Genomic DNA, 14,634 nt, shown 5'->3' on the forward strand with positions numbered 1-14,634 from the left:
ATATAATGGAATTCAGCAATTCAATGCTCCCATTGGTCACTAGAACTTGCTAATATTCTTGACTCTTTTTTGACAGGTTCCTGCAATGACTCCGAGAGCAACGATGAATCGCTTCCGGAACTTGAGGAGCCAGATGTAACAGAGCCACGGACTTCATCCAGTCAGGTACTTTCTAGAATTCAAGCCAGGATCAGGAGGGTTATGAGTTGCCTGTCCTTGATTTATACACACCTAGATGAAACATTCATTGGCTTCTGGGCAGCCAGTTATTTGCTCTGGTTGGTGGAAATCGACTTCCAGGGACCCATTCTTCTAGTGAATGAGAGATTCACTGACATCTGGAGAACCATCTACTAGTGAGTGAGACATTTAATGAGTCGGTAAGACGGGATCATTCATCTGCTAGTGCAGGGGTCCCCAACCTTTTTTACCCGTGAGCCACATTCAATTGTAAAAAAAAAGTTAGTGAGCAACATAAGTATGCAAAGTTTTCTTGGGGTACCAAATATGGGCTGCCATTCATTATCTGTTTGCCCCTATGTGGACTGGCAGCCTACAAAAGACTGTGTTTGGCAGTCCACCTGATTTTTATACAATCAAATCTTGCCTTCAAGCCTGGAATTCGAAAATTAGCACCTGCTTTGAGGCCACTGGGAGCAACATCCAATGGGGTTGAGCAACATGTTACTCACGAGCTACTGGTTGGGGAACACTGTGCTAGTGGGTGAGCCATTCATAGACTATTGGAGGTCTGTTCATCTGCTAGTGGGTGTCACATTTACTTCTGGGGAACCATGCACCAGCTAGTGGACGAGGCATTTATTGAGTTTTGGGAAGTATTCATCTGCTAGTGTCTAAGACATACTTTCACTTATGGTATCTATTTGCTAGTGGGTGAGACATTTTATTACTTCTGGGTCTTTTTCGGCTAGTGGGTGAGACATTTTGACTTCTGGGAAACCATCTGCTATGATATCAGATATTCTTTCACTAGTGGGGAACACTCTATTTGCTAGTGGGTCAGACATTCAGTATGCCTTTGGGGATCTACCTGCTTGAGGGTGAGACATTCTTTGAGTTCTGGGGAATACATTTATCTGCTAGGCAGGGAATGGGACATTCTTTGACTAATGGGGACAACTCTATTTGCTTGTGGGTGAGACATTCATTTACATCCATTTATCTACTAGGGGTTTAGACATTCTTTGACTTCTGGGGAATCCATTTATCTGCTAGAGCAGGGATCCCCAACCTTTTGAACCCTAGAGCAACATTCAGAAGTAAAAGGAGCAACACAAGCATGAAAAATGTTCTTGGGCCGCCAAATAAGTGCTGTGATTGGCCATTTAGTAGCTTCTATTTGGATTGTCAGCCTACATTGAGTCTCTGTTTGGCAGTACATCTGGATTTTATACAACCAAAACTTGCCTCCAAGCCTGGAATTCAAAAATAAGCTCCTGCTTTGAGGCCACTGGGAGCAACATTCAAGGGTTTGGAGACCAACATGTTACTCACGAGCTACTGGTTGGGGATCACTGTGCTAGGGATTGAGACATTATTTGACTAATGGGGAACACTCTATTTGCTTGTGGGTGAGACATTCTTTTACTTCTGGGGAACCATTTATCTACTAGGGGATGAGACATTCTTTGACTAATGGGGAACATACTATTTGCTACTGGGTGAGACATTATATGAATTTGGGAATCAACCTACTTGTGGGTGAGACATTCTTTTACTTCTGGGGAATCCATCTATCTACTAGGATTTGAGACCTTCTTTGGCTTTTGGGGAACTATTTGTCTGCTAGTGGGTGAGCTATTTATTGGCTTCTCTAAGCAACATCTACAACATATAAATGTTATTCTACATGTCATTTAGGGCCAAACATACAATACACAAGCACCATGCATAATCTGTGTAATATACTGTATATATTTATAAACAGTGCTTAGTGATGTCATTTCTGTCACATGACTCACTAAAACATATGTATTATAATAAATAATATACCCGCTGTTGTGAAATATGAGAATTTTAGAAGTCACCTTGGAGTTCCATGACCTTTATAAAAGCATATCCAATCCTTGTATTTAACAGTAGTGGGTATTATATTCACTATATAAAGGGAGCTTAGTGTTGTCAATTGTGTCACATGACACAAACAAACGTGTAAGTCATAAGGAAATCCTGGTTTTAATATAATATAAAGGTTTTGGAGTCTTTAGATGAACATGTTTGCTCTTTAAGCCTCCCATGGATGTTTGGTGAATACAATTATTTCCACCTTAGATGGGGCTTGAGTCACCTCCCTACCATATAACTTCCTATTCCTTAGAACTATTATATCAACAAGATGGATCTTCCCTGAGCTCCCAATACCAGGCTGCTGAGAGTTTGCTCATGTTTACTCCACATTTACAGATTTTAGATCCTAATCTGGATTTAATGTTGGTCTTTTTATATTATTGTCCCTCTCTTCCATCTGCTGAATATACACATGTGAAATACAGAGCCCTTATGCCATTAGCAATCCCACAGCTCCACTTCTACAGACTCATACACAACCTAATGGCTCCATCTGCTTTATCTTCATCAACATGTGGCCTCATGTGAGCTATTATTTATTCATCATGCGCTAATACTACCCTGCAGTGTGGCCATGGGATAACAACTCTGTGCAGACAAATAAAAATTAAATTGTGTAGATTTTAGCCCATTATCTAAGTTGTTTGTTTTGGGGAGCTATCTGATCTGGGCCTGTGTGATAGAGATCTGAGCTTTCCTGGTCTGGCTGTGGGGAGCAGACAGGGGGACTTCATGTAGGGAGAAGCTCAGCAATGACAAGACAAAGCATGACTATGGCTGTAGGATAGCAGGTATAGTAGGGAGAGATGGTGTCTATAGTAACAGTGGATAATAGTCTCTGGGAAGGGAGTGTGACTGTGGGATAGCAGGTATAGTAGGGAGAGATGGTGCCTATAGTAACAGTGGGATAATAGTCTCTGGGAAGGGAGTGTGACTGTGGGATAGCAGGTATAGTAGGGAGAGATGGTGCCTATAGTAACAGTGGGATAATAGTCTCTGGGAAGGGAGTGTGACTGTGGGATAGCAGGTATAGTAGGGAGAGATGGTGTCTATAGTAACAGTGGATAATAGTCTCTGGGAAGGGAGTGTGACTGTGGGATAGCAGGTATAGTAGGGAGAGATAGTGCCTATAGTAACAGTGGATAATAGTCTCTGGGAAGGGAGTGTGACTGTGGGATAGCAGGTATAGTAGGGAGAGATGGTGCCTATAGTAACAGTGGGATAATAGTCTCTGGGAAGGGAGTGTGACTGTGGGATAGCAGGTATAGTAGGGAGAGATAGTGCCTATAGTAACAGTGGATAATAGTCTCTGGGAAGGGAGTGTGACTGTGGGATAGCAGGTATAGTAGGGAGAGATGGTGTCTATAGTAACAGTGGATAATAGTCTCTGGGAAGGGAGTGTGACTGTGGGATAGCAAGTATAGTAGGGAGAGATGGTGTCTATAGTAACAGTGGGATAATAGTCTCTGGGAAGGGAGTGTGACTGTGGGATAGCAGGTATAGTAGGGAGAGATGGTGTCTATAGTAACAGTGGGATAATAGTCTCTGGGAAGGGAGTGTGACTGTGGGATAGCAGGTATAGTAGGGAGAGATGGTGCCTATAGTAACAGTGGATAATAGTCTCTGGGAAGGGAGTGTGACTGTGGGATAGCAGGTATAGTAGGGGAGAGATGGTGTCTATAGTAACAGTGGATAATAGTCTCTGGGAAGGGAGTGTGACTGTGGGATAGCAGGTATAGTAGGGAGAGATGGTGCCTATAGTAGCAGTGGATAATAGTCTCTGGGAAGGGAGTGTGACTGTGGGATAACAGGTATAGTAGGGAGAGATGGTGCCTATAGTAACAGTGGATAATAGTCTCTGGGAAGGGAGTGTGACTGTGGGATAGCAGGTATAGTAGGGAGAGATGGTGCCTATAGTAGCAGTGGATAATAGTCTCTGGGAAGGGAGTGTGACTGTGGGATAGCAGGTATAGTAGGGAGAGATGGTGTCTATAGTAACAGTGGATAATAGTCTCTGGGAAGGGAGTGTGACTGTGGGATAGCAGGTATAGTAGGGAGAGATGGTGCCTATAGTAACAGTGGATAATAGTCTCTGGGAAGGGAGTGTGACTGTGGGATAGCAGGTATAGTAGGGAGAGATGGTGTCTATAGTAACAGTGGATAATAGTCTCTGGGAAGGGAGTGTGGCTGTGGGATAGCAGGTATAGTAGGGAGAGATGGTGCCTATAGTAACAGTGGATAATAGTCTCTGGGAAGGGAGTGTGACTGTGGGATAGCAGGTATAGTAGGGAGAGATGGTGTCTATAGTAACAGTGGATAATAGTCTCTGGGAAGGGAGTGTGACTGTGGGATAGCAGGTATAGTAGGGAGAGATGGTGTCTATAGTAACAGTGGATAATAGTCTCTGGGAAGGGAGTGTGACTGTGGGATAGCAGGTATAGTAGGGAGAGATGGTGCCTATAGTAACAGTGGATAATAGTCTCTGGGAAGGGAGTGTGACTGTGGGATAGCAGGTATAGTAGGGAGAGATGGTGCCTATAGTAACAGTGGGATAATAGTCTCTGGGAAGGGAGTGTGACTGTGGGATAGCAGGTATAGTAGGGAGAGATGGTGTCTATAGTAACAGTGGATAATAGTCTCTGGGAAGGGAGTGTGACTGTGGGATAGCAGGTATAGTAGGGAGAGATAGTGCCTATAGTAACAGTGGATAATAGTCTCTGGGAAGGGAGTGTGACTGTGGGATAGCAGGTATAGTAGGGAGAGATGGTGTCTATAGTAACAGTGGGATAATAGTCTCTGGGAAGGGAGTGTGACTGTGGGATAGCAGGTATAGTAGGGAGAGATGGTGTCTATAGTAACAGTGGGATAATAGTCTCTGGGAAGGGAGTGTGACTGTGGGATAGCAGGTATAGTAGGGAGAGATGGTGTCTATAGTAACAGTGGGATAATAGTCTCTGGGAAGGGAGTGTGACTGTGGGATAGCAGGTATAGTAGGGAGAGATGGTGTCTATAGTAACAGTGGATAATAGTCTCTGGGAAGGGAGTGTGACTGTGGGATAGCAGGTATAGTAGGGAGAGATGGTGTCTATAGTAGCAGTGGATAATAGTCTCTGGGAAGGGAGTGTGACTGTGGGATAACAGGTATAGTAGGGAGAGATGGTGCCTATAGTAACAGTGGATAATAGTCTCTGGGAAGGGAGTGTGACTGTGGGATAGCAGGTATAGTAGGGAGAGATGGTGCCTATAGTAGCAGTGGATAATAGTCTCTGGGAAGGGAGTGTGACTGTGGGATAGCAGGTATAGTAGGGAGAGATGGTGTCTATAGTAACAGTGGATAATAGTCTCTGGGAAGGGAGTGTGACTGTGGGATAGCAGGTATAGTAGGGAGAGATGGTGCCTATAGTAACAGTGGATAATAGTCTCTGGGAAGGGAGTGTGACTGTGGGATAGCAGGTATAGTAGGGAGAGATGGTGCCTATAGTAACAGTGGATAATAGTCTCTGGGAAGGGAGTGTGACTGTGGGATAGCAGGTATAGTAGGGAGAGATGGTGTCTATAGTAACAGTGGATAATAGTCTCTGGGAAGGGAGTGTGACTGTGGGATAGCAGGTATAGTAGGGAGAGATGGTGTCTATAGTAACAGTGGATAATAGTCTCTGGGAAGGGAGTGTGGCTGTGGGATAGCAGGTATAGTAGGGAGAGATGGTGTCTATAGTAACAGTGGATAATAGTCTCTGGGAAGGGAGCGTGACTGTGGGATAGCAGGTATAGTAGGGAGAGATGGTGCCTATAGTAACAGTGGGATAATAGTCTCTGGGAAGGGAGTGTGACTGTGGGATAGCAGGTATAGTAGGGAGAGATGGTGTCTATAGTAACAGTGGATAATAGTCTCTGGGAAGGGAGTGTGGCTGTGGGATAGCAGGTATAGTAGGGAGAGATGGTGTCTATAGTAACAGTGGATAATAGTCTCTGGGAAGGGAGTGTGACTGTGGGATAGCAGGTATAGTAGGGAGAGATGGTGTCTATAGTAACAGTGGATAATAGTCTCTGGGAAGGGAGTATGACTGTGGGATAGCAGGTATAGTAGGGAAAGATGGTACCTATAGTAACAGTGGATAATAGTCTCTGGGAAGGGAGCGTGACTGTGGGATAGCAGGTATAGTAGGGAGAGATGGTGTCTATAGTAACAGTGGATAATAGTCTCTGGGAAGGGAGTGTGACTGTGGGATAGCAGGTATAGTAGGGAGAGATGGTGTCTATAGTAACAGTGGATAATAGTCTCTGGGAAGGGAGTGTGGCTGTGGGATAGCAGGTATAGTAGGGAGAGATGGTGTCTATAGTAACAGTGGATAATAGTCTCTGGGAAGGGAGTGTGGCTGTGGGATAGCAGGTATAGTAGGGAGAGATGGTGTCTATAGTAACAGTGGATAATAGTCTCTGGGAAGGGAGCGTGACTGTGGGATAGCAGGTATAGTAGGGAGAGATGGTGTCTATAGTAACAGTGGATAATAGTCTCTGGGAAGGGAGCGTGACTGTGGGATTGCAGGTATAGTAGGGAGAGATGGTGTCTATAGTAACAGTGGGATAATAGTCTCTGGGAAGGGAGTGTGACTGTGGGATAGCAGGTATAGTAGGGAGAGATGGTGTCTATAGTAACAGTGGATAATAGTCTCTGGGAAGGGAGTGTGACTGTGGGATAGCAGGTATAGTAGGGAGAGATGGTGTCTATAGTAACAGTGGATAATAGTCTCTGGGAAGGGAGTGTGACTGTGGGATAGCAGGTATAGTAGGGAGAGATGGTGTCTATAGTAACAGTGGATAATAGTCTCTGGGAAGGGAGTGAGACTGTGGGATAGCAGGTATAGTAGGGAGAGATGGTGCCTATAGTAACAGTGGGATAATAGTCTCTGGGAAGGGAGTGTGACTGTGGGATAGCAGGTATAGTAGGGAGAGATGGTGTCTATAGTAACAGTGGGATAATAGTCTCTGGGAAGGGAGTGTGACTGTGGGATAGCAGGTATAGTAGGGAGAGATGGTGTCTATAGTAACAGTGGGATAATAGTCTCTGGGAAGGGAGTGTGACTGTGGGATAGCAGGTATAGTAGGGAGAGATGGTGTCTATAGTAACAGTGGATAATAGTCTCTGGGAAGGGAGTGTGACTGTGGGATAGCAGGTATAGTAGGGAGAGATGGTGTCTATAGTAACAGTGGATAATAGTCTCTGGGAAGGGAGTGAGACTGTGGGATAGCAGGTATAGTAGGGAGAGATGGTGTCTATAGTAACAGTGGATAATAGTCTCTGGGAAGGGAGTGAGACTGTGGGATAGCAGGTATAGCAGGGAGAGATGGTGCCTATAGTAACAGTGGATAATAGTCTCTGGGAAGGGAGTGTGACTGTGGGATAGCAGGTATAGTAGGGAGAGATGGTGCCTATAGTAACAGTGGGATAATAGTCTCTGGGAAGGGAGTGTGACTGTGGGATAGCAGGTATAGTAGGGAGAGATGGTGTCTATAGTAACAGTGGATAATAGTCTCTGGGAAGGGAGTGTGACTGTGGGATAGCAGGTATAGTAGGGAGAGATGGTGTCTATAGTAACAGTGGATAATAGTCTCTGGGAAGGGAGTGTGACTGTGGGATAGCAGGTATAGTAGGGAGAGATGGTGTCTATAGTAACAGTGGATAATAGTCTCTGGGAAGGGAGTGAGACTGTGGGATAGCAGGTATAGTAGGGAGAGATGGTGCCTATAGTAACAGTGGGATAATAGTCTCTGGGAAGGGAGTGTGACTGTGGGATAGCAGGTATAGTAGGGAGAGATGGTGCCTATAGTAACAGTGGGATAATAGTCTCTGGGAAGGGAGTGTGACTGTGGGATAGCAGGTATAGTAGGGAGAGATGGTGTCTATAGTAACAGTGGATAATAGTCTCTGGGAAGGGAGTGAGACTGTGGGATAGCAGGTATAGCAGGGAGAGATGGTGCCTATAGTAACAGTGGATAATAGTCTCTGGGAAGGGAGTGTGACTGTGGGATAGCAGGTATAGTAGGGAGAGATGGTGCCTATAGTAACAGTGGGATAATAGTCTCTGGGAAGGGAGTGTGACTGTGGGATAGCAGGTATAGTAGGGAGAGATGGTGCCTATAGTAACAGTGGGATAATAGTCTCTGGGAAGGGAGTGTGACTGTGGGATAGCAGGTATAGTAGGGAGAGATGGTGCCTATAGTAACAGTGGGATAATAGTCTCTGGGAAGGGAGTGTGACTGTGGGATAGCAGGTATAGTAGGGAGAGATGGTGTCTATAGTAACAGTGGATAATAGTCTCTGGGAAGGGAGTGTGACTGTGGGATAGCAGGTATAGTAGGGAGAGATGGTGCCTATAGTAACAGTGGATAATAGTCTCTGGGAAGGGAGTGTGACTGTGGGATAGCAGGTATAGTAGGGAGAGATGGTGTCTATAGTAACAGTGGATAATAGTCTCTGGGAAGGGAGTGTGACTGTGGGATAGCAGGTATAGTAGGGAGAGATGGTGTCTATAGTAACAGTGGATAATAGTCTCTGGGAAGGGAGTGAGACTGTGGGATAGCAGGTATAGTAGGGAGAGATGGTGTCTATAGTAACAGTGGATAATAGTCTCTGGGAAGGGAGTGTGACTGTGGGATAGCAGGTATAGTAGGGAGAGATTATATGAGATGCGGGTTGGTGTAGCTGGTGTAGTAGTGATATTATATAACAGGGAAGGAGGCAGCTCAGTCAGGTGTAATAGGGCAGGTTAACCCTGTGAGTGCCATTATTTATGCACCAGATCACAAAGAGTCTCTGTGTTGGCCTCCTGCAGGCTCTTTACTCAGTCAGCCAAAAAGTGATGAGTAGAGACATCTGATGGCGGGAGGGAGAAGGAGATGAGACAGTGAGGGAACAGGCTGAGATGGGGGGGGCGGAATAGAAATGAACAGACTGTGGCCCCGTCTCTTCCACTCAGTGACTCCTACACAGGGTTTGTGACAATTTAAAGGGGAAATTCACCCTTGTTTGAGCTGTGCTTGCAATTTAGATGAGGGTGGCCTAGGCGGCTTTGCAGTTGTTCCTATTTGTTCCTCTCAGTTATATATCATTGTGTTTATGTATGTGTAGACTCCGGGGACGCCTCACCCATAACTAGAGCACAGACACAGCTCTCCCCTGGGGCTGAGTATTATTACTAGAGGATACACAGGGGTAACCATTTCATTACCATTATTCGCAGGTGCAGAATGTAAATGACAACCTCTCCTCCTGCTGCTGTTGTTGTTGAACTACATTTTCTGCCACAATCTGATTGTCAGTGGGAGGGGCTTGTAGGCGGGGCTGCCATACTGCACCAATAACCAATCTGATGTGTTGCAGAACCAGCTGGCTCACTGTGTGGCCCCGGGGGAGGAATCGATGAGCAAAGCCAAGCAGAGCCGCAGTGAGAAGAAAGCCAGGAAGGTGAGTGAATAAAACATGAGGCAGCTGAGAGCTAAAGTTTCTCTCCGTCCTGCACAGCCAGCGTAGGAGGCGGGGCCTCGTTCCCCTATACGACTGCATTGCGCCTACGGGGAGATTAAAGGCTAAATGAACCTGTCTTTCCAAAGGCATGACTCTTATTGAATGAATGAACAATTGAAGGGGTGGTTCACCTTTAAGTTAACTTTTAGTATGTTGGCCAATTCCAAGCAACTTTTCAATTGGTCTTCACTCTTTCTTTTTTTTATAATTTTCAAATTATTTGCCTTCCTCTTCTGACTCTTTCCAGCTTTCAAATGGGGGTCACTGACCCCTCCTAAAAAACAAATGCTCTGTAAGGCTACAAATAAATTATTGCTGCTAGTTTTTAGGACTCTTTCTAACAGACCCTCTCCTATTCATATTTCACTCTCTTAAGAAAGCAATGTATAGTTGTTAGGGTAAATTGGACCCTAGCAACCAGATTATCAAAATTGCCAACTGGAAAGCTGCTGAATAAAAAGCGAAATAACTCAAAAACCACAAATAATAAAAATGAAAACCAATTACAAATTGTCTCAGAATATCCCTCTCTACATCATAGTAAAAGTTAACTCAAAGGTGAACAACCCCTTTACATTTATCCCGTTTACTTTATTCTGGCAGTGACGTGTAGGGGTAATAACAATTTCTAGTAATCCAGGAATAAATTTGGAAGAGAGCATCACACCAATAATACAGGTACTTCATAAACACTTTTATTGTGAAAGCCATATTGTGATAATCTGGGCCTAGTGGAATATGACCGGAATACGTTATTCACAATAGGAGGCTGTGTGTGTGTGTGATGGTTTCCCACTGCGGGTAACGCCATGTTGATGTTCTTCCAGGCCATGTCCAAGCTGGGGCTCCGGCAGATACACGGGGTCACCCGAATCACCATCAGGAAGTCCAAGAACATTCTGTTTGTCATCACGAAGCCGGACGTGTTCAAGAGTCCCGCCTCCGACATCTACATTGTGTTTGGGGAGGCCAAGGTGAGCAGTGTTGCTTTATGGCACATGTGGGCACTTTTTTGCCCTTTATGAGAGGATGCCAATGTGCCCAGGCAGTACTAATAAGTGTGAGTCTTAAAGGAGAACTAAAGCCTAACTAAAGAAGTTGTACATGATGTTTTGTGCTTCTGTACCAGCCCAAGGCAACCACAGCCCTTTAGCAGTAAAGATCTGTGTCTCCAAAGATGCCCCAGTAGCTCCCCATCTTCTTTTCTGCTGATTCACTGATTCACATGCTCTGTGCTGCTGTCACTTACTGAGCTTAGGGAGCCACTCACAATATACAGTACACATAGAATAGAAATGTCACAATATAAGGCTGATTAGTAATTAATACACATAATTACTACATGGCAGCACAGAAACCAGTGCAATTAGCATCAGAATTGAATAATCAGCAAACCTGTAGCATCAGCTTATATTACAGCCAGGGAAGCTCATTTTCTGCTGGATAATTAGTGACGAGCCCTAAGCTTAGCTTCTCAACAGCCAATCAGAGCCCACTGAGCACAGACACTTTCCAAGATGGTGACCCCCTGTGACAAGTTTGAAGTCCTGGATCATTGCTGCTATTGACAAGCTCAAACTTTAGCCTCGCGCAATAAGCTCACTATATAAAATATGGTATTTTTAGCCAAATTCATTTTTAGGGTTTAGTTCCCCTTTAATGGCAAGCTCCCCCAGAAAGATCTGATTGGTAGGTCTGTCCCCTAGTTAGATCTGATCCCTTTTCATGGTGTCCTTCTCTTTTAGATTGAAGACTTGTCGCAGCAAGTGCACAAGGCAGCGGCCGAGAAGTTTAAAGTCCCCATGGAACATTCCCCCCTGATCACCGAGACCACACCCACCCTGACAATAAAAGAGGAGAGCGAGGAAGAAGAGGAGGTAAAACCAATGGCTGCAAAAGCCTCCTGATTGGCTGCCTACAACTATGCCGTCACATATGATTTAGCCAATTGCATTGATTTGATTGGCTGGCACAAGGAGTGACTTGTATAGGACTCGTGTACATACCTGGGTTCTTTATGGCTTTGTTTCCCTTTCTGGCACAACCAGGGGGCAATGTAATAATGTGGGCACCACTGACTGATGAAACGGTCTCGCTTTACTGCAGGTGGATGAGACGGGCCTGGAGATGCGAGATATAGAACTGGTGATGGCGCAGGCCAACGTATCGCGTGCCAAGGCCGTGCGGGCGCTCAGACACAACAACAACGACATTGTAAATGCCATCATGGTAAGTAGCAAATCAGATGCGGCACTTTTGTTGTTTCCATTGGGGGCAAGGAGGGGCATTAGGACAACAAATCAGATTATAGAACCCACCCACATGATGTCATTCCCAGGGGGTGGGACTTAGCGCTGAGGGATCCAATAAGCCGGTACTAGATGAATATAACTCTGTTATACACTGGACACTGCACGGCAGAACTATACACTGCAATAAGCAAATCATATTCATGTTTATTTGGATGGATGTTACTAATGGGCTGTGTTTGTGTCCCCCCTGCAGGAACTAACCATGTAGCAGTCAGTGTGCCCTCCAGCTCCTCACTCTGTATAGACCCACAGTTACTCATAAACTCCAGCTCCATGTTAGACCTGCATTTATTCCTACTAGGCTGCAACTTACAGCGCTACGCAATAAACTGCCTGATAATCCCAAGAGCTTTGTGGCCTTTATTCATGGCAGCACCGCGTGGGAGGGGTTTTATACAGAGGCACAGTACTGCGTGGGAGGGGTTTTATACAGAGAGACAGCACCGCGTGGGAGGGGTTTTATACAGAGGCACAGTACTGCGTGGGAGGGGTTTTATACAGAGAGACAGCACCGCATGGGAGGAATTTTATACAGAGGGACAGCACCGCGTGGGAAGAGTTTTATACAGAGGGACAGCACCGGATGGGAGGAATTTTATACAGAGGGACAGCACCGCGTGGGAGGAGTTTTATACAGAGGCACAGCACCGCGTGGGAGGGGTTTTATCCAGAGGGACAGCACCGCGTGGGAGGGGTTTTATACAGAGGGACAGCACCGCGTGGGAGGAGTTTTATACAGAGGGACAGAATCGCATGGGAGGAGTTTTATACAGAGGGACAGCACCGCCTGGGAGGAGTTTTATACAGAGGGACAGCACCACGTGGGAGGAGTTTTATACAGAGGGACAGCACCGCATGGGAGCAGTTTTATACAGAGGGACAGCATTGCATTGGAGGAGTTTTATACAGAGGGACAACACAATGTGGGAGGGGTGCTATGCTGAGTTAAATTATGACATTTACAAAAACGCATTTTCCCTGTGCACAGTTGGCCCTGGCATGTGTCAGCTCTCTGGCATAGAATCCTTGTCTCTGCGGTATGGACCCCACCCCAAACATATTATTATCCACAAATACAAACTGCATCATTTGGGAACCAATGTTTGTTGAATGAATAAGCCCAGACCAACATCTTGTGCGATTTAGGCCATCATTTACTAACATTTTGTGCACAAGTTTGGGGATATGGCAGAGTTACAAGTCAATTGTAATTACCAGCAAGAATGGAAAAGATCAATTGCTCAGGGCTAAATCATGGCAAAGTGTGCCCAATGGATTCTGTACCCAGCGGTGACTCAAGGAAAGCACCGAGGTTATAACATTCAGTCCCACTGCTTTCTGCTCTGGAGATCTGCCCACTAGAGGGAGCTGTGGCTCCACCAATCACTGATGTTATTGCTTCCCTTGCTCTGTACTGATAAACGCAGGGAATCCCTTCCCACCAGTCACCTTTTTGAGAGGGCTCGGAGATCTACCCTCTAATTGACCACGGGAAGGAGAGCAGCTCATGAATAGGAAGAAGAGAATGCATGAATTAAAATAGAACTATCCCCCACTCAAGGAAGAGACCAGCCAACCACATGCTTGAGGTGCGCCCCACGTTTCTGGGCTCCAGTTGGTACTGGCAATCAGCCCAGGAGCTTGCACTCAAACAGGGAAGCCACATTTGGGGGTAGAACAAACAGAAGCCTTTAAGTACACACTTTTATTTACAGGTAAAAATACTACATACAAAAAAAGTATCCAATCATTAAGGGTAAACAGAAACAATGCACAAAGCTGCAAAAATAAAAAAAAGAAGACACGGCAATTCCGATTGGCTCCTGACACTCGCACTGTCGCACAACTACACACACCCATCAGTAACAATCAGTGTAACAATCAGTGTGTCTCACAACTAAACTGAAATTGCCCCACGGCTCTCCTGCTGCTCCCTCTGTGTCTCACCTGCTATCAGAATAGGGTTATTCAGTTAAAGCCCCGTACTCTAACACTGTACACACCCTATTCCCTGACATGTTGCTATACATACAGTCCCATAGTGATCATCTTGCTTTATCACAATCCCACAGTCACACCCCCTTCCTGACAGCCTATTGCCTTACTATACACCCCAACATCTACAGCTCCTTCCTGGAAATGAGCACAACCTGCAGGAAACAGGATTGTTTACTTCCCCTTTAAATAGAACTGCTGCTGTGAGGCACTTTAAGGGCAGTTTCTTGCCGCTGGCATAGAAAGGGGGTGATGCTGGTCCCAAGTATTGTTTTATTGGGAGCCTTAAAGGGGTGGTTCATCTTTAAGTTAAAGGGAAACTCCACAAAAAATATAACTTAAGCTTTTTGAAGAGTAAACATAATTTCAAGCAACTTTGCAATATACATCAATTAAAAAATATGTAGACTTTTCATGATTTTTAATGGTTTCTGACAGTTCCCTAAGCCCAGCCCCCTGCTGATTACTCATCTTTCTATTCAGGCCTCTCCTATTCATATATCAGTCTCTTATTCACATCAATGCATGGTTGCTAGGGGAATTTGGATCCTAGTAACCAGATGGCTGAAACTGCAAACTGGAGAGCTGCTGAATAAAAAGCTAAATAACGCAAAAACCACAAATAATAAAAAATAAAAACCAATTGCAAATTGTCTCAGAATATCCCTCTCTACATCATACTAACAGTTAATTTAAACGTCATTCAAAAGTGAA

At 45.1% G+C, this 14,634-nt stretch overlaps 1 protein-coding gene across 1 annotated transcript in view; it reads left to right on the forward strand.

Annotated features, from left to right (window-relative positions):
• Positions 1-12,271, forward strand: part of LOC108718680 — a 29,239-nt gene extending 16,968 nt beyond the window's left edge. Inside the window, exons 4-9 of the mRNA XM_018267020.2 lie at positions 77-165; positions 9,470-9,553; positions 10,441-10,587; positions 11,359-11,490; positions 11,720-11,842; positions 12,119-12,271. Of these exons, the coding sequence (XP_018122509.1) occupies positions 77-165; positions 9,470-9,553; positions 10,441-10,587; positions 11,359-11,490; positions 11,720-11,842; positions 12,119-12,133 (590 nt within the window). The 3' untranslated portion in view covers positions 12,134-12,271. The remainder of the gene's footprint in view (positions 1-76; positions 166-9,469; positions 9,554-10,440; positions 10,588-11,358; positions 11,491-11,719; positions 11,843-12,118) is intronic.
• Positions 12,272-14,634: the final 2,363 nt, after the last annotated feature.

Source organism: Xenopus laevis, chromosome 6L (assembly GCF_017654675.1).
Source record: "Xenopus laevis strain J_2021 chromosome 6L, Xenopus_laevis_v10.1, whole genome shotgun sequence".
NCBI lineage: Eukaryota > Metazoa > Chordata > Amphibia > Anura > Pipidae > Xenopus > Xenopus laevis.